At 48.3% G+C, this 27,614-nt stretch overlaps 2 protein-coding genes and 1 pseudogene across 5 annotated transcripts; 2 read left to right on the top strand and 1 right to left on the bottom strand.

The window, feature by feature from the left end:
- Nucleotides 1-4,243: 4,243 nt before the first annotated feature.
- On the top strand, nucleotides 4,244-4,807 carry LOC308577889 (barrier-to-autointegration factor pseudogene; annotated as a pseudogene). The gene has a single exon. The product of its transcript is annotated as a barrier-to-autointegration factor pseudogene (transcript).
- Nucleotides 4,808-9,161: 4,354 nt separating this feature from the next.
- On the bottom strand, nucleotides 9,162-11,350 carry LOC308577946 (anaphase-promoting complex subunit CDC26-like). Its single transcript, XM_081178286.1, has 2 exons — nucleotides 11,114-11,350; nucleotides 9,162-9,593 (listed from the first exon to the last, which is right to left on the bottom strand). Exons 1-2 carry the CDS (start codon nucleotides 11,192-11,194, stop codon nucleotides 9,447-9,449), a joined length of 228 nt encoding a protein of 75 aa, XP_081034412.1. The 5' UTR covers nucleotides 11,195-11,350; the 3' UTR covers nucleotides 9,162-9,446.
- A 165-nt stretch (nucleotides 11,351-11,515) lies between these two features.
- Nucleotides 11,516-27,049, top strand: LOC308577823 (U4/U6 small nuclear ribonucleoprotein Prp4-like). Of its 3 annotated transcripts, none has more exons than XM_081178204.1 (14): nucleotides 11,516-11,566; nucleotides 12,967-13,144; nucleotides 18,221-18,407; nucleotides 18,510-18,597; nucleotides 18,787-18,866; nucleotides 19,094-19,187; nucleotides 19,633-19,727; nucleotides 20,194-20,252; nucleotides 21,104-21,227; nucleotides 23,393-23,482; nucleotides 24,079-24,201; nucleotides 25,388-25,495; nucleotides 25,901-26,019; nucleotides 26,436-27,049. In XM_081178204.1, exons 1-14 carry the CDS (start codon nucleotides 11,543-11,545, stop codon nucleotides 26,627-26,629), a joined length of 1,563 nt encoding a protein of 520 aa, XP_081034330.1. In that variant the 5' UTR covers nucleotides 11,516-11,542; the 3' UTR covers nucleotides 26,630-27,049. The 3 variants fall into 3 exon arrangements, with proteins under 3 accessions (XP_081034330.1, XP_081034329.1, XP_081034331.1); XM_081178203.1 differs by having other exon boundaries at nucleotides 11,519-11,575; XM_081178205.1 differs by lacking the exon at nucleotides 11,516-11,566 and adding an exon at nucleotides 11,684-11,774.
- Nucleotides 27,050-27,614: the final 565 nt, after the last annotated feature.

The raw sequence follows: 27,614 nt of genomic DNA, 5'->3' as shown, positions 1-27,614 counted from the left end.
TCTGGTCGGGGACAGAGGGTGGCGCTTGGGGGGGAACTGTCATCCCGCCACTCCTTGGTGTGTGGAGTGCCTCAGGGTGCAATTCTCTCCCCGATGCTTTTTAACATCTTTATGCGCCCCCTCGCCCAGCTTGTCCGGAGTTTTGGGCTGGGCTGCCGTCAGTATGCTGACGACACCCAACTCTATCTGTTGATGGATGGCCATCCTGACTCGGCCCCAGACACACTGATCAGATGCTTGGAAGCTGTGGCTGGATGGTTACGTGGGAGCCGGTTGAAGTTAAATCCTTCGAAGACAGAGGTCCTCTGGCTGGGACGGGACGATATGGGATTGAGGGGGCAACTCCCATCTCTTGCGGGGGTGCAATTAGTGCCAGCACCGTCCGTTAAGAGTTTGGGTGTAATCTTCGATACCTCCCTCTCCATGGAGGCTCAGATTGCAGCTATAACAAAGGCGGCATTTTTTCATCTCCGCCAAGCTAAGCAGTTGGCTCCTTACCTCTCTCGCCCTGACCTAGCCACTGTGATCCACGCGACGGTCACCTCCAGACTGGATTATTGTAACTCGCTCTACGTGGGGCTGCCCCTGAGACTGACCCAGAAACTCCAGCGGGTGCAGAATGCCGCAGCGAGACTCCTTACGGGGTCTTCGCTGCGGGATCACATTCATCCGGTGCTATACCAGCTGCACTGGCTCCCGGTGGAGTACAGGATCAGGTTTAAGGTGCTGGTTTTAACCTTCAAAGCCCTACACGGCCTAGGACCCTCGTATCTACGGGACCGCCTCTCCTGGTATGCCCCACAGAGGAACTTACGGTCCTCAAATAAAAACATCTTGAAGGTCCCAGGCCACAGAGAGGTTAGGCTGGCCTCAACTAGAGCCAGGGCTTTTTCGGCTGCGGCTCCAACCTGGTGGAACGCTCTGTCACAAGAGACAAGGGCCCTGCAGGACTTGACATCTTTCCGCAGGGCCTGCAAGACAGAGCTGTTCCACCAGGCCTTTGGTTAGGGCACAGCCTGACTCCCTCCTTTGGCAATCTTTACAATACTTTAGTTTATGGTTGCCATCATTTTTGATTTTAATTAATTCTTATGATGTTTTTGATAATGTTGCACTATTTTAGTGTTGTTAGCCGCCCTGAGCCCGGCTTCGGCTGGGGAGGGCAGGATATAAATAAAATTTATTATTATTATTATTATTATTATTATCTTATGTATAACCGGAAGCAAAGCAAAACAGGCAATTTGCATCTTATGTGCATTTAACATGTGTTTTCAGCAATACATGCTTGGCGGCAGCCACATTCCAGCCTTTTTCTTCTGCCTGCTTCTGTTTCTCTGCTTGCTTCCCTCCCATCAGCCCACAAACCCATGTTTGCCCAGGCAAGTACTGCTTGGCATGTTCTGTGAGTGGGGTGCCTTTGGTGGAAGTGTGGTACCTCTTGAGAGTGAAGATCCACAATGTTCTCATGAGAAGTTGCAATAAAGGTCTGGGTGTACTTGAGGCCTCCAGCTTCCTCCCACCTCTGAGCCTTCAACTTGCCAGTTGCCCCCTTTGAACAGTCATGGCTTCTCAAAGAATCCTGTGAACCTCAGTTAAGAGTACTGAGAATTGCTAGGAAACTCCCTTTTCCCCTCACAGAGTTACAATTCCCAAAGTTCCCATGGTAAAAGGATTGACTGTTAAACCACTCAGGGAATTGTAGCTATCAGAGGACTAGGGGTTTCCTAACAACTGCGGCACCCATAACAAATTGAAGTTCCCAAAATTCTTTGGGGAAATCATGACTGCTTAAAGCAATGTGATATTGCTTTAAACACATGGTGCAGTTGGGGCCTCATTTTACTTGCTAAAGAATTGTGTTGCTGGTGCTGTATACCCCACTGTGCCCAATAAACAATGGTGCCTTTCAATATATTTTCAGACTTGTCTCTCTCTTCTAGCAAAGTATTCTATGGCAGATGTTCATTAAATCCAGTTTGAGATTGCGCATCTGATAACATTATATAAGTACAGATGAACAGTCTGTGTATGTAACTAATAAAGCAGAATGTATTTTATAGAAATTGTGGATGTGTGTGAAATGTTTCAAAGCACCCTGCATGGCACCTAACAGTACCATGAAGCTAGTGTCTTCTTCTTTTTTTTTAGGCCAGCATCTTTCATGCATTTCGGTGTCAAAACATTTTTCAGAACCACATGCAGGAGACAGATTTTGATGCTGCCTCCTTATATACAGGTGAAACTCGGAAATTAGAATATCGTGGGAAAGTTCATTTATTTCAGTAATTCAACTTAAAAGGTGAAACTAATATATGAGATAGACTCATGACATGCAAAGCGAGATATGTCAAGCCTTTATTTGTTATAATTGTGATGATCATGGCGTACAGCTGATGAAAACCCCAAATTAACAATCTCAGGAAATTAGAATATTAAATAAAATCAGAAAAACAAGGACTGCAAATAGAGCCATATTGGACCTCTGAGAAGTAGAAGCATGCATATGTACTTAGTACTTGGTTTGGGCCCCTTTTGCATCAATTACTGCCTATCAGCCTGTGGCACTGCTGAGGTGTTATGAAAGACCAGGATGCTTCAATAGCAGCCTTCAGCTCTTCTGCATTGCTCGGTCTTATGTCTCTCATCTGTCTCTTGGCAGTGCCCCATAGATTCTCTATGGGGTTCAGGTCAGGCGAATTAGCTGGCCAATCAAGCACAGTAATCCCATGGGCATTGAACCAGGTTTTGGTATTTTTGGCAGTGTGGGCAGGTGCCAATTCCTGCTGGAAAATGAAGTCAGCATCCCCATGAAGAATGAAGTGCTCCAAAATCTCCTGGTAGACGGCTGCATTGACCCTGGACTTAATGAAGCACAGTGGACCAACACCAGCTGATGACATGGCTCCCCAAATCAACACAGACTGTGGAAACTTCACACTGGACTTCAAGCATCTGGCATTGTGTCCCTCCCCGTTCTTCCTCCAGACTCTGGGTCCTTGGTTTCCAAATGAGATGCAAAAGCTGTTCTTATCAGAAAAGAGATTTGCTCTATTTGCAGTCCTTATTTTGCTGATTTCATTTAATATTCTAATCATCACAATGATAACTAATAAAGGCTTGACATATCTTGCTTTGCATGTCATGAGTCTATCTCATATATTGTTGTTGTTTAGTCGTTTAGTCGTGTCCGACTCTTCGTGACCCCCTGGACCAGAGCACGCCAGGCACTTCTGTCCTCCACTGCCTCCCGCAGTTTGGTCAAACTCATGCTGGTAGCTTCGAGAACACTGTCCAACCATCTCGTTCTCTGTCGTCCCCTTCTCCTTGTGCTCTCCATCTTTCCCAACATCAGGGTCTTTTCCAGGGAGTCCTCTCTTCTCATGAGGTGGCCAAAGTATTGGAGCCTCAGCTTCAGGATCTGTCCTTCCAGTGAGCACTCAGGGCTGATTTCCTTCAGAATGGAGAGGTTGGATCCTCTTGCAGTCCATGGGACTCTCAAGAGTCTCCTCCAGCACCAGAATTCAAAAGCATCCATTCTTCAGCGATCAGCCTTCTTTATGGTCCAGCTCTCACCTTTTAAGCTGAATTCCTGAAATAAATGAACTTCTCCACAATATTCTAATTTTCCGAGTTTCACCTGTATACTGGCCACATTCACAAAACACACTTAAAACACTATTGTTTTAAATAGTCATGGCTTCCCTCAAAGAATCCTGGGAACTGATTTGCTAAGAGGGCTGATGTCAGGGAACTGACATCGGAGCTAGAGGCGGAGGGAAGGCTCTTAAATGATGCTGGAGAAGGGCCCAGCAGGGAGAGATGCAGCTCCGCAGATGGGGAAGCAAATCAGCGCAACACCAGGGATATAGAGGGGCTGATGGGGGAATCGGCGAGAGGGCTCCAGGACTCTTCACCGGACACCAGCGGGGAGAGCACGGGTCCTCCGCTACCCACGCCCACCCTGCACAGAAGACTTCCGCGCAGAGAGAGTAGGAGGAGACTGGGTGTCAAACAACTTTTATGTTGGAAAAGATTTAAGAAACGCCCACTGACGGATTCTGCTAGCGACTGAGGCAGCCACGAATTGAAGGGCTATGCAGACAGAAAAGTTTAACAAGGCAACATAACCAGGAGAGGCAGCAACTTACGCATGAGCAACCCCATACCCATTACAGCTGAGAACCCCTTTTCTGCTCCCAGAGCAGTTTATCAATCCCTCTTCACAGGGAACTCTGGGAATTGTAGCTCTGTGAAGAGACTAGTGGGTCTTCTAACAACTCTCAGCACCCTTTGATGGGAGCAGTGGTTGAGGCGAGAGAGCAGGCAGAGCTGCAGGCAACATGACCACCAGTCAGAAGCATCAGGACTTCATGGCTGAGCCCATGGGGGACAAGTCTCTTGGTACTTTAGCTGGCATTGGAGATGTACTTGGCAGGAAGCTGGAAGACAAAGGCTTTGACAAGGCGTACGTGGTTCTGGGACAGTTCTTAGTGCTGAAGGACCTCTTCCGCGAGTGGCTGAAGGACACATGCGGTGCCAACGCCAAGCAATCCAGAGACTGTTATGGCTGCCTGAAGGAATGGTGTGATGCTTTCTTGTGATTGTTGGCCAAAGCCTGGTGGATGCTGTGAGGGCTTTTGTAGTTGAATAGAGATTGTTTCTCCCCATCTCTCTCAGCACCTACTTCTTATAAACCTTCCAACATCTACACAAGCTGCTGAGGGCTATTGCTCCCAACACTGGGGCAGGGTGGGGGGAAGCCACGGCTGCCTTTTAATGTAACTGAATCTTTTTTCCTCCAGGGAGAGGATTGAGAAACATCAAATGTTCTAAACATCAAGTAGGTCGTTGTTTTTTACGTGGCTTTAATAGCACACCCCCCCCTCACTGTTAGGCCACCCAACTCCAGAACCAGACCTGCCTGCTAACAATAATGGAAGTTCCCCTACTACCTTTGTTTGAGCTCCAGTTAGACTGAGATTTACCCGTCAATTCTGAAGACAAAAGATGTTATTAGGATTATTACAGTGGTGCCCCGCAAGACGAATGCCTCGCAAGACGAAAAACTCGCTAGACGAAAGGGTTTTGCGGTTTTTGAGCTGCTTCGCAAGACGAATTTCTCTATGGGCTTGCTTCACAAGACGAAAACGTATTGCAAGTTTGTTTCCTTTTTCTTAAAACCGTTAATACCCAGGGTGCATTGCTTGAAGAGGTGCAGTTGCGACTTGACTTCGAGGAGCAACTCATAGCACGTGGTGTGGTAGTATTTTTTGAAGTTTTTGAAGACTTTGCTGCTTTTTGAAGCTTTCCCAAAACTTCTTTTGCAGCCATTTGGTAAGTTAAACTTTTAAAACTTTTTTGGGGGGTTTTGGATTTTGGGTTGGGGTGTTTGGAAATCAAGGACTTGGTGTTGGGGAGGGGTTTGTAAGAATCTGGAAGCTTGTGTGTTTTTTTCCTGCATTTTTTGTGACCATTGGGCCACTCTGCTGGTTTTTTTTTTTTAAAAAACTGGGTTTGAATTTCTGTGTGGTGGGTGGCTGGGGGAACAGTTGAGGAGGGGTTTGCAATAATTTGGAAGCTTGTGTGGTTTTTTCTGCATTTTTATGATTTTCTGTGACCATTGGGCCACTCTGCTGTGTTTTTTTTAAAAAAAATTCTGGGTTTGAATTTCTGTGTGGTGGGTGGCTGGAGGAACAGTTGGGGAGGGGTTTGCAACAGTTGGGGAGGGCCTGGGGGAACAGTTGGGGAGGGGGTTGCAACAGTTGGGGAGGGGGTTGCAACAGTTGGGGAGGGGCTGGGGGAACAGTTGAGGTTTTTGAAGACTTTGGTGATTTTTGAAGCTTTTCCAAAACTTCTTTTGCAGCCAATCGGTAAGTTAAAGTTTTAAAACTTGGGGGGGGGGGGTTGGATTTTGGGTTGGGGTGTTTGGAATTCAAGGACCTGGTTCTGGGTTTGAATTTCTGTGTGGTGGGTGGCTGGGTGCTTTTGAATTTTTTGGAATTGAAGCACTGATTTATTTATTTTTGGGGGTTTGCGAAGGTAGGAGCTGTGCTGCCATGGGACCCAAGAAGACTGCTGCTGCAGAGGCCGGCGAGGGGAAGAAGGCGAAGGTTACGCTGGAAATGAAGAAGGAGATCATCCGGAAGCACGGCGGTGGAATGCGTGTGACAGACCTCGCCAGGGAGTACGGGAGGAATCCATCGACCATCGGGACCATCCTGAAGGTGAGGGAGAAGATCCTTGCGACTGATGCAGCCAAGGGAGTCACCAGGATCGTGAAGAACCGCCCAGCTGTTCTGGAGGAGGTGGAGAAGTTGCTGCTCATCTGGTTAGAAGAGAAGCAGCGTGCAGGGGACACAGTGACTGAGGCCATCATTTGTGAGAAGGCCAAGGCCTTGCACGCAGACCTCGTCCGGGAACAGCCAGGAACCTCAGGCGAGCCAGAAGTCTTCAAGGCAAGCAGAGGCTGGTTTGACCGGTTCAAGACAAGATCTGGAATCCACAGCGTGGTCAGGCATGGAGAGGCTGCAAGTTCTGATGTTTCTGCGGCTGAAGACTTTGCAGCGGAGTTCCTGGAGGTTGTGACGACGGAGGGCTACGTTCCACAGCAGGTCTTCAACTGTGACGAGACCGGGCTGTTTTGGAAGAGGATGCCCAAAAGGACTTTCATCACACAGGAGGAGGCCACGTTGCCTGGCCACAAGCCCATGAAGGACCGTCTGACCCTGCTCTTCTGTGCCAACGCAAGCAGCGACCTGAAGATCAAGCCCCTGCTGGTGTACCACTCGGAGAACCCACGGGCCTTCAAGAAACACAAGGTCGACAAGGAGCAGCTGAGTGTCATGTGGCGATCCAACAGTAAGGCTTGGGTCACACGTGTGCTGTTTGTGGACTGGGTCAATCTTGCTTTTGGCCCTGCTGTCAAACAGTACCTGCTGGACAACGACCTGCTGCTGAAGGCTTTGCTTCTGATGGACAATGCTCCTGCTCATCCTAAAGGCCTTGAGGAGGACTTGTTGGAGGAGTTCAGCTTCATCAGCATCATGTTCCTGCCGCCTAACACCACGCCACTGCTCCAGCTGATGGATCAGCAGGTCATCGCCAATTTCAAAAAACTCTACACCAAGGAGCTTTTCAGGCGATGCTTCGAGGTGACTGATTGCACCACCATCACCCTGCGGGAATTCTGGAAGGACCACTTTGACATCGTCACCTGCTTGAAGATGATCACCACGGCCTGGAATGGGATCAGCCAGAGAAATTTGAATTGCGCTTGGCGCAGCCTGTGGCCGGACTGCGTGGCACCAAGTGACTCTGATGCACCAGAGTCAACAGTGGTGCAGGACATTGTTGCCTTGGGGAGGACCATGGGCCCTGGAGGTCACAGAGGAGGACATCAGCGAGCTGGTGGAGGAGCACGACCACGAGCTGACCACCCAGGAGCTGGTCGAACTGCAGGCAGAGGCTGCGCAGGAGCAGGCCTCGCTGGAAGAGGAGGAAGCAACTGAGGAATGGCCGTCCTCCAAAGAACTGAGGGACATTTGCCTGAAGTGGAAGGATGTGCAGGCTTTTGCACAGCGGCACCACCCTGACAAGCACGTGGCACATGACCTCGCGAACACTTTTGATACGAGGGTCATGTCGCCTTTCAGGGAGGTGCTGAAAAGGCGGATGAAGCAGCAGACCATGGGCAGGTTCTTCAGCAAGAAGCAAAGAGTGGAAGAGGAACCTTCTTCGAGTGGTCCCCCAGAGTCTTAGAAAATGTACTGTACACTTTGTTGATTTTTAAATGTTTTTCTGTCATGTTTAGAAACTTACTTGTTCCTTCAATTTTTGAAATGCTCTTTACAGTATGTGTGACTTTAAAGAGCACTTAATAAACTCTTGTTGTACCAAATTTGGCTTTGTTTGGACTTTTTTTGACCATAGGAACGCATTAATTGAATTTCAATGCATTCCTATGGGATTTCGTGCTTCGCAAGACGAAAAATTCGCTAGACGAAAAAACTCGCGGAACGAATTAATTTCGTCTTGCGAGGCACCACTGTATTTTTGTGAGTTCTCTCCAGTATTTGATCCCCGCTATAATTTTTATGCTACTCAGTTTATTGGCAAGAACCAAAAATCAGCTGTGTTAACTAAAACGACTCCTCTCAGCACCCTTAACAAACGGCAGCTCCCAGAATTCTTTGCAGAAAACCATTACCAGCTAACGCTTGTTCTAATCAGTAAACCCAAATAAAGTAATGGACCCAAGTTAGTCTCGTTCATTAATTTCAGTGTATCTACTCTGAGTAGGACTAGCATTGGCTACAGCCCATTGCTTATGAATGGATCACACAGAATTCAAGCACAAAAGGCAGGAGCAGATGTTTTATTGCAACCCATGGACTTGTAAGGCAGCCTCTTGTGGCATACTGTTTTGCAGGAAGATTAATTTGTCAGTATGCAGCAGCTTTAGACAGAATGCCTTCTTCCCAAGACAAAAGGGGAGGGGGAATCCTCAAACACTAAGTAACATCTCCTGCACCTTTGGAGCATCTCTGTAACAAGTAGATCTTGGTACCTTGTTTCACCCCGAAAATAAAACCATATTGATCATAACCGTGGTCAACTCATCTTCGTGTGAGAAAGATGAGGAATATAGTGTGGTTGCCCCCCAAATCCATTTTGCTTCGAAGTCAGACTTTTCGTCCACTTAACTCAGTACAGTCCACTCTAAAGTAGGCGAAATTCTGCCACTGTCCACCAGACAATGGTGAACTCCTAATTCCTATCAACCTCAGCCACCCTATTTCAGTGGTCAGGGAGGATGAGAGCTATGATTCAGCACTGTCTGGAGGGCCACAGCTTCCGCACTCCTTGTCTACTCCAGGGATACAGGCAGCAAATGGTCATTTCCCAGGCTGGCAACTCAGAAGCATTTTTAACTGGTGATGTCAGCAGTTCAGCCTGGGACCTTCTGCATATCCAGTCTCTGCTCTTCCACTAATAATCTAGGGCCTCTCAGTTGTAAATAAACCCACTCTACAACCACCTCAAAGTAAAAAGTAAAAAATGCTCAATTTCACTTCTGTTGCTGCACCCATCAGCAAGGCTCAAGGTCTCTTTCACAAGTAAAAATGTCCATCTATGTTTATACAATGAAGCATGCAAAGTTAAAAACAAATATTTTATTAAGCACAGCAGCCTAGCAAGGTTGCACAAAAGAAACCATCAAGTAAGGAAGATCCCATCTTTGTAGGGAAAGCAAGACTTGCTCTGCTTGGAGGAGGAACTCCATTTAAAACCTAGAGGAGAGCAGCTCAGTCTCTTCTGCTATTTCTAAACAGAGTTTGTTGGGCTCTTGAAACAAATTCCTGCTTTCTTCCAAAGCTCACAGGTACCAGGCACTCCCACTGTCCACCCTTTGGGCTCTAGAACTCAAAGTTCCCAAACTGAGATTAACAATTGTTTGGTTTGGGCTGGGGTTTGTAGCCAATCCGGTCATGTATCATCTGCTCCCGGCTCTTATGATCAGTGCTGAGTCCCAGCGCACACTCAGCATCGCTGGCTCCCACCATGTCCACCTCCTCGCGCTTCCTACGACTCTGTGGAAACATAATTAAAGCATAATTAAAGAAAACTTCTCCAGGACAATCACATATGTACCTCCTCCGCCCATGCCATGACATGTTTTCTTTTTCAAATATAGCTGTAATGAATCTGATTCTTTGCTTTCAGATTTAAGACATTGCAAGCTGTCAAAAAATTCTGCCACAGAAAGGGGCCAAACACCTTTACTCGTGAGTGCAGGGGGCTAACATGGAGGCAACCTCAAGCATAATTTGGCATTTAGATCTGCTACTGTGTACGCACAAACACACCTTCTTGCACAGGAATACAAGTAGCCATTTTATACCAAATTGGACCATTGTTTCATCTTGTTCAGTATTGTCTACTCTAACTAACAACAATATTGCAGGATTTCAGGCAGGGAGTCTCCCAGCCCTACCTGGGAGACTGAACTTGGGAGCTTCTGCATGCAAAGGAAATGCTTTACAGCTGAGCTTATGGTCATGGAACAAAACACAGGAAGCTGCCTTTTACAGAGTCAGACCATTGGATCCACTTAGCTCAGTATTGTCCACCCTGTTTGGCAGCACTTCTCCACGGTTTCAGGCAGGAAGCCTCTTCCAAACTTACTTGGGGATACTCACAATTGAACCTGGGACCTTCTCAATGCAAAGAAAACCCTTTGACACTGAGCTGCGACCTTTTCCCCAGCCAACAACCTTTTATTAAAACAAGCAAATGGCAGCCCTGAGGAGCCAGTGTTCTTTCTCCGTACTGTGCATAATTTTATAAGCTTGTTTGTGCATGTTCCACCCAAGTAAGAACAGTGGGGGGGGGGACTGCGCCCAACTCCAGCGGGTGGCTCTACCTCACCGCCTGTTTACTATACTCGGTACCCTCCTGAGTGGGAGAGAGAAGACCGGGCCTTGCAGCTCAATAACAAACAGGATGGCTACTCCCCTTGTGAGGAGAAACAGGTTTTTAAAAAAGAAAAGAGAAAGCAAGGCCAAGAGAATCTCTAAGCATGTGCAGAGTGCGCAAACAACAACACCAACACCGAAGAAAGGTGGGCAAGGAGCGCCTTGCCGTCCCGCAACCAACCAACCAACCAACCACTCACCCCAGTGGCATAGCGTGGGGGGTGCAAGGGGGGCAGGCCGCACCGGGCGCAACATCTGGGGGGGGGGGCGCGCTCGCTGCCTCCGGAGTCGCCGAAGAGCCTCGGGCGCAGGCTGTAGCGGAGCCGCATGTCTCGCGGAACCGACGAGCTGTGCGCGCGCCCGGGCTGAAGGCGCCCGGCAGGCAGCGGCTCTCAGTGCTCGCCGCGGAGGACGCGCCAGGCAGCCCCTCCTCACAGCCCCGCCTCCGCCGGTGCTGCTGCCGCTGCTGGACCGTTGCATTTTCCTCGCCTCTCTGCCCCCCTCCTCCTCCGGGCAAGCGGCGTCGTTTGGGCAGCAGCGCCAGCAGCAACTCGCAGGTTAGGGGTTAGGGGGGCGCAAATTACGTGCCTTGCCCCGGGTGCTGACAACTCACGCTACGCCGCTGACTCACCCACCTCGAGTTCCTTGCGGGCGCCGTCGAACTCCTCGATGTCGTCCAGCTTCAACTCAAGCCGCGTCGGTTTCCGCCGCAGCATCTTGCAAGCAGACCTTTCCCCACACTGCGGCTCTCTCGCACGTGCGCAGCAGCTCCCCGCTCTTTTCTTCACCTGCACCTCTAGTTCAGACGCCGACGCCAGAGGCTCGATCCCACCACGCCCCACGTCGCCAGCCAGCAACCCGGAAGCTCTCGCTCCGCATAACCATGGAGCTCCAGGGAAGCTAGAGCGGCCCACTCTCCGGGATGGAATGGAAAGGCATCATTGGCTGTGGCGCTCTGCAAGGGCGGGGGAAGCCGCTGTGCCGGAAGTGTTTGTGGGGAGCCCGTTGCGTGTGATTCCCCCACTACAGAGCCCCGGTCTGAGAGCAGGGGTCGGGAAAGCGCCATGGCTGCGTCGCGGATCGCCGCGGTGAATAAGGCAGGGGGTTTGAAACTGGGATAGAATGTGGTTTCTTTGTTTAAAAAACGTGTATCTTTTCATAGAAATGATAAAATGAAAAATCTGTTTGAAAGACACCAGTGCCTACTTATTTACTGCAGTGACTAACGTAACCTCACGTCGGTAGTAAAAGTTTTTAGAGCGTAACGGATTGTATCCAACTAAAGCTCAATTCAAGGTTGGACTCATTTGAATTAATGAATATGACTCGCTTGCGGCTGTTAATTTCAGTGGCTCTCCTCTTTCAGTTGAGCTGAGTTGGGTGCAACTCAACGCTTCAGCTTCTGCCACAAAAGGCAAAATGTTATGCTTTAAGAGTTCTAATATTTCTGCTGCATTAAAACAACAAGGCATTCTTTGCCACCTTAAAGACTAACAAACGTTGTTGTTTCAAAACCACCTATTAGAGTGGACTTGTAGTCCATGAAAGTTTATGCCAGAATAAATATATATATATATATGTTAGGATTGTATCCAGTGCTATCTCTACACGGAGCAGACCCACTGAAATGAATAAACATAACCAATTCAAGCCCATTAGTTTTATTGGGCCTACTCAGAGCAAGACATGGATTTCCTTTGCTTTTAAAGTACAGTGGTACCTTGGGTTAAGAACTTAATTCGTTCTGGAGGTCCGTTCTTAACCTGAAACTGTTCTTAACCTGAGGTACCACTTTAGCTAATAGGGCCTCCTGCTCCCGCCGTGTGATTTCTGTTCTCACCCTGAAGCAAAGTTCTTAACCCGAGGTACTAGGTCTGGGTTAGCGGAGTCTGTAACCTGAAGCGTCTGTAACCTGAAGCGTCTGTAACCTGAGGTACCACTGTACCATGATACTCATGGACTAACAGGACTGTTCCTGTGGAATATTTTATGTTAGTCACTGTAATAAATATATTACCAAACAGTATAATCCTTAACAATGTCAACTCACAAGAAAGTCCTATTGAGTTCAGTAGTGCTGACTCCCACAGAGGTGGGCTTAGGGTTTTAGCCTTAATGATTAACAGTATGCTGGGATTCAAAACAAAATTGTCTCATGTACTGTTTGATGGGGTGGGGGCTGTCAGATGTGCGCAGATGTCATGAGTCAGGAGTATAGGGGGAGGGGAGCTGGTTACTGCCTTTTGGCTCCATTCCTCTCCAGCCTCCTCTTCTGCCTCAGTCTGGACTGCTCTCTGCCCCATGTCTCTTCCTGCTCACTAAAGCCTGTTGCCTCTTCTCCCTCTGACCATGCATCGCTGCCCCCCTGGCTCTGAGCCTTCTTCCCCAGTTCTCTGCATCAAGCCAGCCCATGACAGCAGGTGGGGGAAAATCCAAATTTGCTCTCTTCCTTCTCCATGTAGGCTACTGCTGAGTTTCCTTCTTGCAGGGTTCAAAAACAAAGGCTTCAGATCAAGGGGATGCTCCTCCAGCCAAGAAAGCCCCAATTTTCTATGGGAGCTTAGAGGAGAAAGAGCAAGAGCGTCTCCTCAAAGGGGAGTCTGGGTTGATGGGCAAGGATGCAGTCAAAGCAGCTATTGAGGCTGGCAACATCAATATCACCAGTGGTAAGAGATGGTAGTGAGCTGACTGGGAGATGGAAGGAAAAGGATGGAGGGAAGAACTGCTTAGTGGGGCTGATAATTTGTTTAGAATGCTTGCAAGCAGGCCATTTTCAGCAAATGCTCTCAGAGAAGTTCTCAGTTCAATACTAAAATTACAATTAAATCAGGAAGTCCTTTAAAACAAATCACACTAAAGCATTACACAGCATAATGAGATTAAACGAGATGCTGACATAAAACCACATGCAAACAAAGAAGACATTCACTTGGTGCTGACAGAATGCCACAACTAAGAAGCCTGTGTCATTGTCCACCATACTTCCAAGGGTGGTAGGACCTAGAATATATCTTAATGTTTGGGTGGGTTCATGTGGGAACAGGTAATCTTTCAACTAGCCTGGCCCCAACCCATTTGGGGCTTTGTAGGTCAAAATCTGCACTTTGGCTTGAGCTTGGCAATGAACTTTAATCCAGTGTATCTCTTTAGGACAGGCAAAATAGGTTCCATATGACCAGTCCCATTTATTTGCTTTAACTGTAGTTTCCAAGCAATCTTCAAAGGCAGCCCCAAGTACAGTGCGTTATAGTAATCAGCCCATGGATAAATGTGACCAGGCTATCTTTATCCCAGGGATGCTATCAGTTATACATACAGTGGTACCTCCAGTTACAAACCTAACCCGTTCCAGAGGTCCGTTCGTAACCGGAAACCGCTCGTAACATGAAGTGCGCTTCCGCTAATGGCACCTCCCGCTGCTGCCGCACCACCGGAGCGTGGTTTCTGCTCGCATCCCGGGACAAAGTTCACAATGAGGGGCATCTACTTTCGGGTTAGTGGAGCGCGTAACCCGAAGAATTTGTAAGGGGGACGGTTCGCAACATGAGGTACCACTGTAGTTCTTTACAGGAGAAAGCAAGCAAGAGACAAATCCCTGCCCTGAGGTCTTTATAATTTAAATCTAGATAGGGGTAGCAAAAAGCAAAACACTAGATGAGAAGGAGTGTCACAGGTGGCAGCAGATCAATGTGGGTAGGTTTCGTTTCAGGGGAACAAATGCTTGTTGGCTAGCTCCTGCGCATCTGCAGATCCTATTTGTTCCCTCTGGATATAAAAATGTGTACTTCCAGTGGCCATAAGAGATTGTGCTCTCTTACCCCCCCCCCCAGCAAAACATTAATTACATTTTGCCTTTGTATGAATGTTGATTTTAAGCCATTTGGGGAGCCAGTTTTGGCTGAAAAGAGGGATAATAATAATAATAAATTTTATTTATATCCCACCCTCCCCAGCCGAAGCCGGTCTCAGGGCGGCTAACAACAATCAAATAATCAGTCAAATAGTCACACAATCTAAAAATATTTCATTATGAAAATTAATTAAATCGAATTGATGGCAACCAATTAAGCAAAATTCTGTGCAGGTTGCCAGAGGAGGGAGTCAGGCTGTGCCCTGACCAAAGGCCTGGCGGAACAACTCTGTCTTGCAGGCCCTGCGGAAAGATGTCAGGTCCCGCAGGGCCCTAGTCTCTTGGGACAGAGCGTTCCACCAGTTTGGAGCCGCAGCCGAGAAGGCCCTGGCTCTAGTTGAGGCCAGCCTAACCTCTCTGAGGCCTGGGACCTTGAGGATGTTATTATTTGCAGACCGTAGGTTTCTCTGTGGGGCATACCAGGAGAGGCGGTCCCGTAGGTACGAGGGTCCTAGGCCGTATAGGGCTTTAAAGGTTAAAACCAGCACCTTAAACCTGATCCTGTACTCCACCGGGAGCCAGTGCAGCTGGTATAGTACCGGATGAATGTGCTCTCGCAGCGAAGACCCCATAAGGAGTCTCGCCGCGGCATTCTGCACCCGCTGGAGTTTCTGGGTCAGTCTCAAGGGCAGCCCCACGTAGAGCGAGTTACAATAATCCAGTCTGGAGGTGACCGTCGCATGGATCACAGTGGCTAGGTCAGGACGAGAGAGATAAGGTGCCAACTGCTTAGCTTGGCGGAGATGAAAAAATGCCGCCTTTGTTATAGCTGTAATCTGCGCCTCCATAGAGAGGGAGGTATCGAAGATTACACCCAAACTCTTAACGGCCGGTGCTGGCACTAATTGCACCCCCGCAAGAGATGGGAGTTGCCCCCTCGATCCCATATCGTCCCGCCCCAGCCAGAGGACCTCTGTCTTCGAAGGATTTAACTTCAACCGGCTCCCACGTAACCATCCAGCCACAGCTTCCAGACATCTGGTCAGTGTGTCTGGGGCCGAGTCAGGATGGCCATCCATCAACAGATAGAGTTGGGTGTCATCAGCATACTGATGGCAACCCAGCCCAAAACTCCGGACAAGCTGGGCGAGGGGGCGCATAAAGATGTTAAAAAGCATCGGGGAGAGAATTGCACCCTGAGGCACTCCACACACCAAGGAGTGGCGTGATGACAATTCCCCCCCAAGCGCCACCCTCTGTCCCCGACCAGAGAGAAACGAGCGCAGCCATTGAAGGACTGTGCCCTGGATCCCCACGTCGGCAAGGCGGTGGTCCAGGAGTTCGTGATCGACCATGTCAAAGGCTGCTGACAGATCTAGAAGAATCAGCAGCCCCGACCTGCCTCGATCCAGCTGCCTGTGGAGATCATCTGTTAGGACGACCAGAGCCGTCTCGGTCCCATGACCAGCCCGGAAGCCGGACTGGAATGGATCCAGAGCAGATGTTTCATCCAGAAACCTACCAAGCTGTTCAGCAACCGCTCTCTCAATCACCTTACCCAGGAATGGAAGATTCGAGACCGGGCGGTAATTGGATAGATCTGAGGGATCTAATGATGTTTTCTTTAAGAGCGGACGCACCACCGCCTCCTTCAGTTCCCCTGGGAATAATTTGTTCCCCTGGGACAAATTGATGATATCCCCCAGGGGGCCCCGCACCTCGTCTGGACACGCTCTAATCAGCCATGACGGGCACGGGTCAAGAGGACAGGTGGTGGGCTTTCCAGCTTGGAGGAATCTGTCCACATCGGCTGGAGATATCCGGTCAAAGTGGTCCAATACTGGACCCGAGCACAGTCGAGGGGCCTCCAGTTCCTTTATTGTATCCAAATTGGCAGGGAGGTCATGGCGGAGCAACAGGACCTTCTCCGCAAAAAAGCTCGCAAATGCCTCACAGCTGTGTGTCAGATTGTTATTTAAATTTGGCTGTCCTTCAAGGGACGTTAAGAGACCGAATTATACTAAATAATTGCGCCGGGCGAGAGCTAGCGGATGCAATGGAGGCCGAGAAGTAAGACTTCTTAGCGGCCTTCACTGCCATCTCATAGGTTTTCATAAAAACCCTATAAGATGTTCTTGAGGCTCTGTCACGGGCACCCCGCCATACTCGCTCTAGCCGTCTGAGGTCCCGCTTCATTTTCCGAAGCTCCTCGGTAAACCAGGGAGCCCGGTTTCTGCGGGGTCGCAGAGGGCGCTTAGGTGTGATCTCATTGATGGCTGCCAGGAGCTGGGTATTCCAGCCCTCAACAAGCTCAGTCAATGAGTCGCCGGGGGAGCAAGGTCCCGCAAGGCTTGACGGAATCTATCCGGGTCCATCAGCCTCTGCGGGCGAGCCCAAATCGGCTCGCCACCTAAGCAGGGTGGGGGTGGAAAGTCAATCCTGGCTTTCAGAGCATAGTGATCAGACCATGGCACCTTCATCGAAGGAGACATGATCACATCTATACCGGCGCCAAAGATCAAATCCAGCGTGTGGCCTGCTTGATGTGTGGGGCCCGAAACAAACTGGGAGAGCCCTACTGTCGCCATGGAAGACACCAGGTCCAGAGCCAGTGAGGAGGGAGTGGCATCAGCATGGAAGTTGAAGTCTCCCAATACCAATAGGTTAGGGAACTCCAAGGCCCAGCCGGCCACCGCCTCCAGCAGGCCTGACAGGGTGGCTGCTGGTGCGTTAGGTAGCCGGTACACCAGCCAGACAGCCAAGCTCTCCTCGGAGCCCCACACTAGACCAACACATTCAATGCCGGGGATCGATGGCGGTGGTAGAGCCCTGAAAGAACAATCTTCCCGGATTAATACTGCCACCCCTCCCCCGCGGCCCACAGTCCGTGACTGGTGGAGGACGGAGAAACCCGGGGGTGCAATCTCTCGTAAGGTAACAGTTACCCCTTCGCGCACCCAGGTCTCCGTCACACAAGCCAGGTCGACTCCCTGCGAGGTAAAGAAATCTCGCAGGGTAGTGGTTTTGTTGCCTATAGACCTGGCATTGCACAACACCAGTGAAGGAGGTGAGTAATCCTTGCTCACCCTACCCTTGTCTCTCGGGATGGGGCGCAGATTGGAAGGGGTACGAGCATATCCGTATCTCGATCCCCTTCGCCTATAACATCTGCCCCCACCGCCATACCTCCCTCGCCCCTCCACGGTAGCAATCCCAAGCCTCATACTAACCTCCATTTACAAAATAGAAAACAAAACAACCAAAACAATTATGCCCAAACAAAACCAGTCCCCACCCCACTCAAATGTCCAACCCCAAAACCAAAACAAGACGGAACAAACAAAAATACATAGATAAAAACCACCATTCACGGTGGTACAACAAAGTAAACAATAAAAACACCTTTAAAACAACTTAAAATATATATAAACATCTTTAACATTTGCTGCAGATAATGAAATAATATAATATTATAAAAAACAACAACCCCCATTTAAGGTGCTGCAAATTAAAAGCAATTAAAACATTTAAAACTATTTTGTCCATTGCTGCCGGTAGCTGCTCAGTCCTCTAAACTGTAATGGTAGTGCAGGCCCCGCCCCCTAGGCCAGATGGAGTTGGCAGGAGAGGGAGCGGTCTTCCCAGCACTCACACAAGCAGCAACAGCAGCCGTCAAAGTCTTAAGCCACAGGCCTCACTGATAACATAAGCTTTGACCTGGACACTCAAGGAGCAGAGAGAGGTGACACAGCATATACCACATATTGTTGCTCTTTGAATGTGGCTTCATTGGAATGAAGCAAACTTTTGAAGTGAGGGTCAAGTGTTGAGGCTTTGTAGGGTCCTGTTGGGGTTGTATTTCCTATAACCTTTGGCTTTCTACTATGATCAGGTGAAGTTTTTGACTTGGAAGAGCACATCAGCGAGCGCCAGGCAGAGGTCCTGGCAGAGTTTGAGCGCCGGAAGCGTGCCAGGCAAATCAATGTTTCCACAGATGACTCTGAGGTCAAGGCCTGCTTACGAGCCCTCGGGAAGCCCATCACACTTTTTGGAGAGGGCCCTGCAGAAAGGAGGGAGAGGTGAGAGAGGATGAAATTGACTTGCTCTCACTTCCTTTTCCAGTTCATTGATGTGACTCATATAAACAAAGGCAAGTTAATCTTCACTTTATTTCTCAACAGGCTACGTAACATTCTGTCTGTGGTTGGCACAGACGCATTGAAGAAGACCCAAAAAGAAGATGAGAAGTCCAAGAAATCAAAAGAGGAGGTAATAAATTTTAAAGTGTGTTATGAGTGACAGCAGCTCTGGGGTTTCAAATGGGAGTCTTCACAAACCCTGGGAGCTCACACTTTCCCACTGAGCTCCGACCTTTCCCCTTAGCTATAAATGTGTGCCCACTATAGTACCCAAGTCTCACAAGAGATACCCACCCCTTTAATGTTTCATTTCTCTTAGTATCAGCAAACCTGGTACCACGAAGGACCAAATACCTTGAAGACGGCCAGACTGTGGATCGCCAACTACTCCCTCCCTCGGTAAGGGGCTGGGATTGAGAAATGCTAACGCAAACATTGATGAGGCCTTGTATATCTATTGTCCCTAACTAGAGTGGTGGTGATGGTTGAGAAATGGGGGATTTCAAACCCACCTCAAAAGACAGATGGCACGTGGCAGAAGAATTGTCACCATTACAACTTGTAGGCCTCTGCAAGGGTTGAATATGGGCAAGACCTGGTTGCATTAATTTTTGTTCCCTTCACAGGGCAATGAATCGATTGGAGGAAGCCCGGCTGCTCAAGGAGGTCCCTGAGGCCACACGGACTTCCCAGAAACAGGAGCTGCACAAATCTCTAAGGGTAAGTGGGACCCATCTCTGCTATGACTTAAAAGTTCTGGGCACTGGGCTGCTGCAGCCCAGAAGGCCCCCGAGATGCTGAGGTTCAAATGAGCTTGCAGAAGGCTTCTGTGCCTCTGCTCCTCCTCAGCATAATTCAATGGTAGATCAAATGCTTTGCATGTGGATGATCCCAGGTTGACTCCCTGGCATCTCCATCTCCTGGACAAGGAAAGATCTCTGCTGGTTGCTTGGAATTCAGCTGCCAGTTCAGAGCACATAACATTGCACTAAATGGGTCCCACAATTCAGCTCAGTAGGAAACACTACTGGGGGTGAGGTGGGGGAGCAGCCTGGGCAGGAAACGTCATCTCTTTTCTTTACCATCTCAGCGCCATCTCATTTTATTGAGCCCTTCATTTCCTCTGGTGGCAAAATATTATCTTTTTTTGTTGTTTTTCTTTCAGTCTTTGAATAATTTCTGCAGCCAAATTGGAGACGACCGCCCTATCTCCTATTGCAACTTCAGCCCCAACTCCAAGCTCCTGGCTACAGCTTGCTGGTAAACTTTGTTCTGCTTTTCATTATGTCCCTCCCAATCCTGCTAAGTTCTCCTATAGTGCACAGGAGAGGCTGCCTGAGCTGTTGGGAGCAGTCATAAAATCATAAAATTGTAGAGCTGGAAAGGATCCCGAAAGTCATCTTGTCCAACGCCCTGTAATTAGCAAGTTCTGGAAGGCTATTGTGGGAGTAGTTTTTAGAATGTGATAGTTCTGTGGGTGCATTTTATCATTTTGTTGAAGGTTGTTTTTAGACTTGCTATCTTCTGTTTTGTTTTTAGACTTGTTATCTTGCAACTGAATTTTGCTTGGTTTTTATATGTGTTTGGTTTTTTTTTTACTCTCTTAGCTTCCTTGATTGCTTTTGTTTGATTGGTTTTGTTTGTAAAACAGAAAGACAAGGGATAGAAAACATTTTAAGATAAAATAAAATGCCAGTCAGTTTTCCTTCTGCCTTTTCTCTCCCAGGAGTGGCCTCTGTAAACTGTGGTCAGTGCCGGATTGTAATCTCATCTGCACTTTGCGAGGTATAGTATCTGACTCCCACCGCACCCATTGCCAAAGCAGCCTGCTTTTCTCTTATCTTCCCTCAAATGACTGGAGCAATTACAGTATATGGCTGATTAGGAGCATAAGGCTACATGGGTGGGAGACTATGAATTTTGAGAGTGGTGCTGTGCAAACTTCTTCCTTTATTTGTTTGTCCCCCTTGGGCTTGGGTGAGATGGCATTCCTTTCTGGAAGACAGCCTTGACTCTAATAATCAGTGTTGGGAGTCATATCCTATAGGTCCACTGCTTAGCTGCTGACTAATTCAGAGCATGGGAACGTCAGACCCGTGGGCCACATGTGGCCCTCACAGCCTCTCTGGCCCTTGGGGCTCTCTTCAAACTGCACCAACCCTGCTTGGCACCCTCCTTTAGTGTTTTTACTTGGGTGGAATGTGGCCTTGAATTCTGATCAGGCCTGGAAGGAGACTAGAAATGGGAGTGTGAAGGCAGGTAGCCTACTATACAAAGGGAAAAGCTGCATTTGTTGCTCCACCTTCTTTTGCTTTTGGCCCCTCCCACTATTGGCATGCAGCAGAAGACACTCAAGAAGGGCGTGAAGCAGGGAGAGTGAAGTGTGTGGCCTGAGGGGAAAGAGTGAATTAGTGTGGGGAGAGTGCCAAGGACCAAAGTGGAAGGCCTTGAGAGCCACATTTGGCTTACAGGGCCAAGGTTCCCCACCCCGGCTTTAGCACAAAAACTAAATTTGGAGTGATTCCCAGTCAAAGAGTCTCTTCGGAGCAATAGGAAGAGGCCCAGACTCAGACAGAGGAAGCAAGCTTAAAATTGGCTGGCTCTCAAACTGTCTGTCTGTCTCGTCTGTTCCCAAGGGCACAACACCAACGTTGGAGCCATTGTCTTTCACCCAAAGGCAACCATCTTCCTGGACAAGAAGGACGTCAACCTGGCTTCATGCGCAGCAGATGGCTCTGTCAAACTCTGGAGTCTTGAAAGGTACGCCTGGGCCCAGGAAAATCAGTTGCCTTCCCTTCCTTATTTTATTGGCTGCTGCGGGTGGTAGAGAAAAATATTAAAGAATGGCTTCCTGCTTAACCTCCTTCTGCAACAAACAAAACACTAACACAAGTGATTGAGGCAGGGGCATGACCACACCATACTTTTAAAGCACATGGCTCCCCCCAAAGAATCCTGGGAGCTGTAGTTTGTTACAAGTGCTGGGAATTATAGTCCTGTGAGGGTGAACTATAGTTCCCAGAGTTATTTTGCTGTGGGTGCTTTTGGGGGCCTGATCCAGCAGTGCTCCTCTCTCCTTATAATGAGGCTTCTTTTCTGTGTTACTGTTTCTAAACCTTTATAGAGACACGAGTTTGCTTGGCTTATTGGTTGTGCCCCCTGGCCCAAACTGTGAGGTGGGGGGTTCCCACTTCTCCCCCATGTCATACTTGTCTTACTTTTTACACCTCTTGTCTTGCTATGTCCCCAGATAGGCTGCATTTGTTCCAACAGTCAAGGCACTGTGACTCTTGGGGAAGGCAGTTGATTCTGTCAGTGCGTTATCCAAGGAAACAGAGAGAGAGCAGATTCTTTAATTGGGCCTCAGGGAAGAGGTTTATTTCTGTCAGATACTGTTGCTGTGGGCCGAAGCATCAGTGGTGGTAAATTCGCACTCCTTCTCTCAGTCTTGGGTGCCTGTGAGGTCATAGAATCATAGAATCATAGAATTGTCAAGTTGGAAGGGACCACAAGGGTCATTGAATCCAACCCCCTGCAATGCAGGAATCTTTTGCTCAAACTCATATTTAGTGATAGATTTTTTCCCACCTGTTGAACTCGAGACCCTCTTATGCAACAGTAAGGGACCTGTGGCCCATGGGCCTGACTGGGCCTGGCAGGGAACCTGATATGGCCCATGGGGCCATTTTTGCCAAGCCACACCTGCCCCACCCCTGACATCTTGTATAACATGGGGCAGGTAAAGACACGGCCGCAAAAGGAACAAGTAGAAGAGCTTTAAAACATGTTGTTCTGGGGCCATTCTGTGGCTTGTTATATTGATGTCAAATTCAAACCCCACTGGGCTAGGCTTCCTTCTGGAGTTCCCTGAGTTCCTTCACCTTTTGTTTAAGAAAGTCAGGGTTGCGTGTACAGGACTGGATCATTCCAGCAACAAGGGGGCTCAATCAAACTGAAGAGAGCAGCTACAGTAAGTGGAGCTGGTCTAGTAGCTCTTATACTTGAGGAAGTATTAGGACTTCCTCCTGCCAATGAGGTTACTGGTTCACTATCCAGTTGCTTTCTTTTGGAACACAGGGTTGTAGACCCATTGAAATGCATGGACATGCATTAATTTCACTGGGTCTACTCTGAAATGAACTGAATTGAATACAACCCCATAGGAAGCTGCTTTATAGCAAGCCAGACTAATTGCCTCTCAAGGCCACTGTTGTCTGCTCTAACAGGCAGTGGCTCTCCACAGTTTCAGGTGGGAGGATTTCCCAGCCGTACTTGGAGACACCAGGGATTGAATCTGGGATTCTTTTGCCTGCAGAGTGTGTCTACCACTGAGCCACAACTGCTCTGCTTGGGCAGGCAGGGTTTTCCCTTCTGTTTCGAATGCCCTTTGATTACTTTAATATTTGTACTTTGCAGCCCTGGGAACAATGGGGAGTAGCCTACATGAAGCATCCCAAGCTGCCTGTGTATTTTTGCAGCCAGTCAGAGACAGCATTGTTTGTTTACTTGTGAACTAGTTTTGCAAAGCCCCGTCACAACATATTTTAGGCTTGAAAGGCAGCAAGCAGTGTACAAATCTTATACAGTAGTATACTATGACTAAGCTGTTAATAAAGTCATTGGATAAAGCCAAGCTAGTCTGTGAATCTTTCAATAACAACTGAAACATTTTTCTCTTCTGGGCACCCTTCAGGGGGGTCACTTACCAGTGGTGGGTGGAGTAACTACTGTAAATTTTACCTTCACACAGCAGATTAGTTTCTGTACACACACCCCCCCCCTCTGTCCTCCAGCCAGCCAGCTGGATCCACCCATCGCACCTTTCCCTTTCTCCTATTCTGTATTGCTCCCTCTTTATTTTAGTCTCTCTTATGGGACAGTCAGCATCATCAAGAATTTGCCGTGAGATGTTGTGTTTCTTTCAGTGATGAACCAGTGGCTGACATCGAGGGACACACAGCGAGAGTAGCCCGGGTGGCATGGCATCCCTCTGGCAGGTTTCTGGGCACCACCTGGTAAGTCAGAGGAGGGGGTGCTGCCCAAAGGGCCACACATGGCACCTGGTCTAATTTCTTGTGGGTAGCAAGGAGGTGAATAAATAGGGAAATGATGTGATGGAGAAAGAGGAAGAGCAGAGAGCAGCAGAAAGAAAAGGAAGAAAAGAGAGTTCCTTCCATTGTTAGTAGTCTCACCACCACTGGCAATGCCACCACCATGGGTTACCTTCGAAATAATTCTGCCCTCGATAGAAAAACAGTTGTTGTCATCCCCTTGTGATATGTTACTTCTTTCCACTCAGCCCAGCACTCATTACACAAGACTGGAAAGTGAGAGGTCAGAATGGGAGGAAGCTGCAGTTGAAGATCCCAATACTGAGCAGAGAATTGAATTATGTGTCCTAAATGCTACACATATCCCTGTATCAGTTGGCTGATCGTCTAAGTTTGTGGGGGCCAGGGGCAGATTAGATTAATTCCATGGTCTTAGCTTGTAGTGGAGATCAGGATAGACAATCCAGCCACCTGCTTGAACTTCGGGGGGGGGGGACCTGTTGGGGCCTTGTGAGATATTCACTTGAGTCTTTGTCTCTTCTCCACCTCCCCCCCTGCAGCTATGACCACTCTTGGCGCCTGTGGGACCTGGAGGCTCAGGAGGAAATCTTGCACCAGGAGGGGCACAGCAAAGGAGTTTACGACATCACCTTCCATGTTGACGGCTCCCTTTCTGCCACTGGGTAAATCTACATGCATGTGCAAGTCCTAACCCTCCCTGGGGGTGTCACTGAGCAAGTATCAGCCAGTCAGTAATGATGCTCATTCTTGCTAGTTCTAAAATGCCAGAAAAGAGAGAGAACTGGTTGGGATTCTACCTTCAGAAGATCCCACTCAAGTCTTCACTCCTGGAGCTAAAAAGTCACAGGGTGGAAATTCTAATGAGGGAGGGGCCATAGCTTCGATAAGAGCGTCTGCTCTGCGTGGAGAAAGTCACAGCTTCAATCCCCAATGGTTATCTTCCTATCTATAATCCTGGAGAGCAGCTGCCAGTCAGTGTAGACACTACTGAATTAGATGGACCAATGTTCTGACTCATTTCTAGGAAACTTCCTTTGTTCCTAATAGCTTGACTGTATTCCTGAGTTTATACTGCTCATTAAAATAAAAGTTTCAACTTTTTAGGGCAATATTAAGATTTGCCCCATCATTGTTCTTAATTTGCAAATTCTGATCTGGGCAGCTCTTGCTTTAGCTTGTTTGTAATTGAGTCGATCCTTCATTGTCATGTAACTATGCTTTGGAACTCCCTGCCTATTGACATTAAGCAAGCTATATAGTTGTAGGCACCTGCTGAATCCTTTTTTTTTTTTTTTTGGCTTGAAAAGCCTACCCAAGTGCATAATTTAGTTACTTTGTTTTTAAAGTTCTACTTATTTTTATGCGTGTTTATAATGCCAATGGCTTTTAGGTATATTTGCTTTTTAATTGTTCTGTAGATTTTAGCTATGTTTCACGTTCAGTTTTTGTACTCCTCTTAGATAACTTTTTGATTTAAGTGCATAATAAATATTCTAAATCTATGCAAACAAAGTGTGCTAATTAGACTTTCCTACATGTGATTTGCCAGGTAGGTCAGATCTGGGTCCTGCTTGCAAAACCTTGGAACTGCAGACAGGAGGTGGTAGTAACATGGGAGGCAATCCGAGCTGCATTGCAGAAAGGCTTTGCTCCAATTTAACAACTGTGGTTCGCAGAAGCTCCTTTGGCTCCTGTTTAGTGATGTTAAGAGGCATCCAGCCTAGGTGACAACTAAAGAGGAAAGAAGATCCAAAGATGGCTTTAAGTGATGCCTCTTATTCAGAGTGGAAGCATGGGAAGGGGGTTGTGTGAGAAAGAGATTGTTTGACGTTTTTCTCTTCCTTTCAGTGGCCTTGATGCATTTGGCCGCGTGTGGGATCTGCGCACAGGGCGTTGTATCATGTTTTTGGAGGGTCATCTCAAGGAGATCTATGGGATCAACTTTTCCCCTAACGGGTAAGAACCAATTTGCCTTCCCCTCTTGGGGTGCAGGTCTTAATATTGACACACAGACAACTAACTTCTGCTTGGAGTAGATTAATTGAAATTAATGGAACTAATTTGGTCTGCATGCACACTATACATTCAAAGCACATTTCCCACCCCAAATCACCCTGGGAATTTTAGTTTCCCCCTCACAGAGCTTATAATTCCCTATGCCCTTAGTAAACTACAGTTCCCAGGATTCTTTGGCAGAAGCCGTGTGCTTTAAATGTATGATGGGTACATAGCCTTCCCCCCTCCTCCAATATATTTTATTAAAGCTTTTTCATAATCATGTAGGATTATGAATAGGGCTGAAACTGGGAACAACCCCCTTGCACGCAAACCCGAATTCCTCCTCTTCCGTACTTCTCATAGGTACCACATTGCCACTGAAAGCGGCGACAACACCTGTAAAGTGTGGGATCTCCGCCAGAGAAAGTGCATCTACACCATCCCTGCCCATCAGAACCTGGTGACCAGAGTGAAGTTTGAACGTAAGTCTCTGTAGCTGCTAATGCCTTTTCCCAGAAACTGAGGATATATAATGGGTTGAAAAGTACCTTGTCTGTGGTTTCCATGTGCAACATAGATTCCCAAGACTTGGATATATACCGCTCCCCACCCTCCCCAAATACACTGGCTCTTGAGAATAGCCTGTATGCTCTGTCACTCACCCTCCCTCTTCCTGCATCCCCCGTTCCCTGCTTATGGTTGGCTTTTGGGTAAGGTTTTGGGGAAACTGGTAGCACTCTGGAAGTTGTTGGACTCCCATCAGCCCCAGCCAGCATAGCTAATGGTCATGGACGATGGGAGTTGTAGTTCCTCACCCCTGCTGTAAGTGGTAAATCTCTATATTACCTCCTTAGTCCTCCTCCCCACTTCCTGTTATTTTTCTCTTTCCGCCACCCAGCAAATCATGGCAACTTCCTGCTTACTGGATCTTACGACAACACAGCCAAGGTCTGGACGCACCCAGGCTCATCCCCGCTGAAAACCTTGGCAGGACACGAGGGCAAAGTCATGGGCTTGGACATCTCCCTGGACGGGCAGCTGATCGCCACATGCTCTTATGACAGGACTTTCAAGCTTTGGATGGCAGAGTAGGCGGAAGGAGCATTTCTGCCGGATTGGCCCTGCCCAGCTCCCGCAGCCAAGGAAGGCAGCCTGCTGTGACTCCCTGGGCCTCCGCTGCAGATCAGGGCATGGTTTGATGCACTTCTGGGATACTGCCTCCTCCTAACACATGCACACACCCTCTGGTCAGGCCAAGCTGAGTTTGAGAATGCCTTTCCTATTGCATTTTGCTTTAGTTGTGTACTCTCCTCTCCCTTCCCTGTGGAATTGGCTTGCATTGATCCAGCACTACCAACCTTTAGGAATACCCAGGGTGCTAACAGAGATGGTAGGGTGGGTTGTTCTGGTTGTTATTTTGGAGTGGGGTCACAGCTTCTTCTCACTCGGACAGAGACTTTTCTTGAAAAACGACACCCTAACATTAAAGCAGAGTGGCTGCTTGAAAATGGTGACGCCTGTGTGGGTTGCGTTTTTGACACATTTCTTGAGCCAAACAGCCTCTGGTGATGGGGTGCCTCCCCTGCCCCACCCATCAGTGCTCAGCTTTCCTATTATCACTCCTGCATTCATAGAATCATAAAGTTGGTAGGGACCTTAAGGATCATTAGCCCAGGAATGGTGAAACCACAGGCCCCCTAAGCCAGATGTGGCCCTCCAGGCTTCCCTGCCTGGCCCTCAGGACTCTCCCCTGGCCACAACCCTCCACAAACCATGTTTCACATCCTCCCTGAGAGTTTTTGCCTGGCAGGAATGCGTTCTTTCACTCTGATAATACTTCTTGCTTGCCTAGATGAAGGATATGGAAGGGCGTGTGTGGATATGGAAACTGGCCTGCTGCACAGAGGTAACATTTACATTAGCTGCCCTACTCATTTTTGCCTCACCCCACCTACCACTGGCATGTGGAGCTCAGAAGGTTGCCCAGAATAATTTATATGAAGCCGTGGACAGAGATAATCTGGGGGTTGGAGCTGGGTGTTCATCAGTATGAGGATACCCAGCTCTACCTCTCATA

The sequence above is a fragment of the Podarcis bocagei genome (assembly GCF_964188305.1).
Source record: "Podarcis bocagei genome assembly, chromosome: W".
NCBI classification, from domain to species: Eukaryota; Metazoa; Chordata; class Lepidosauria; order Squamata; family Lacertidae; genus Podarcis; species Podarcis bocagei.
This window is presented reverse-complemented; position numbering and strand designations above follow the sequence as displayed.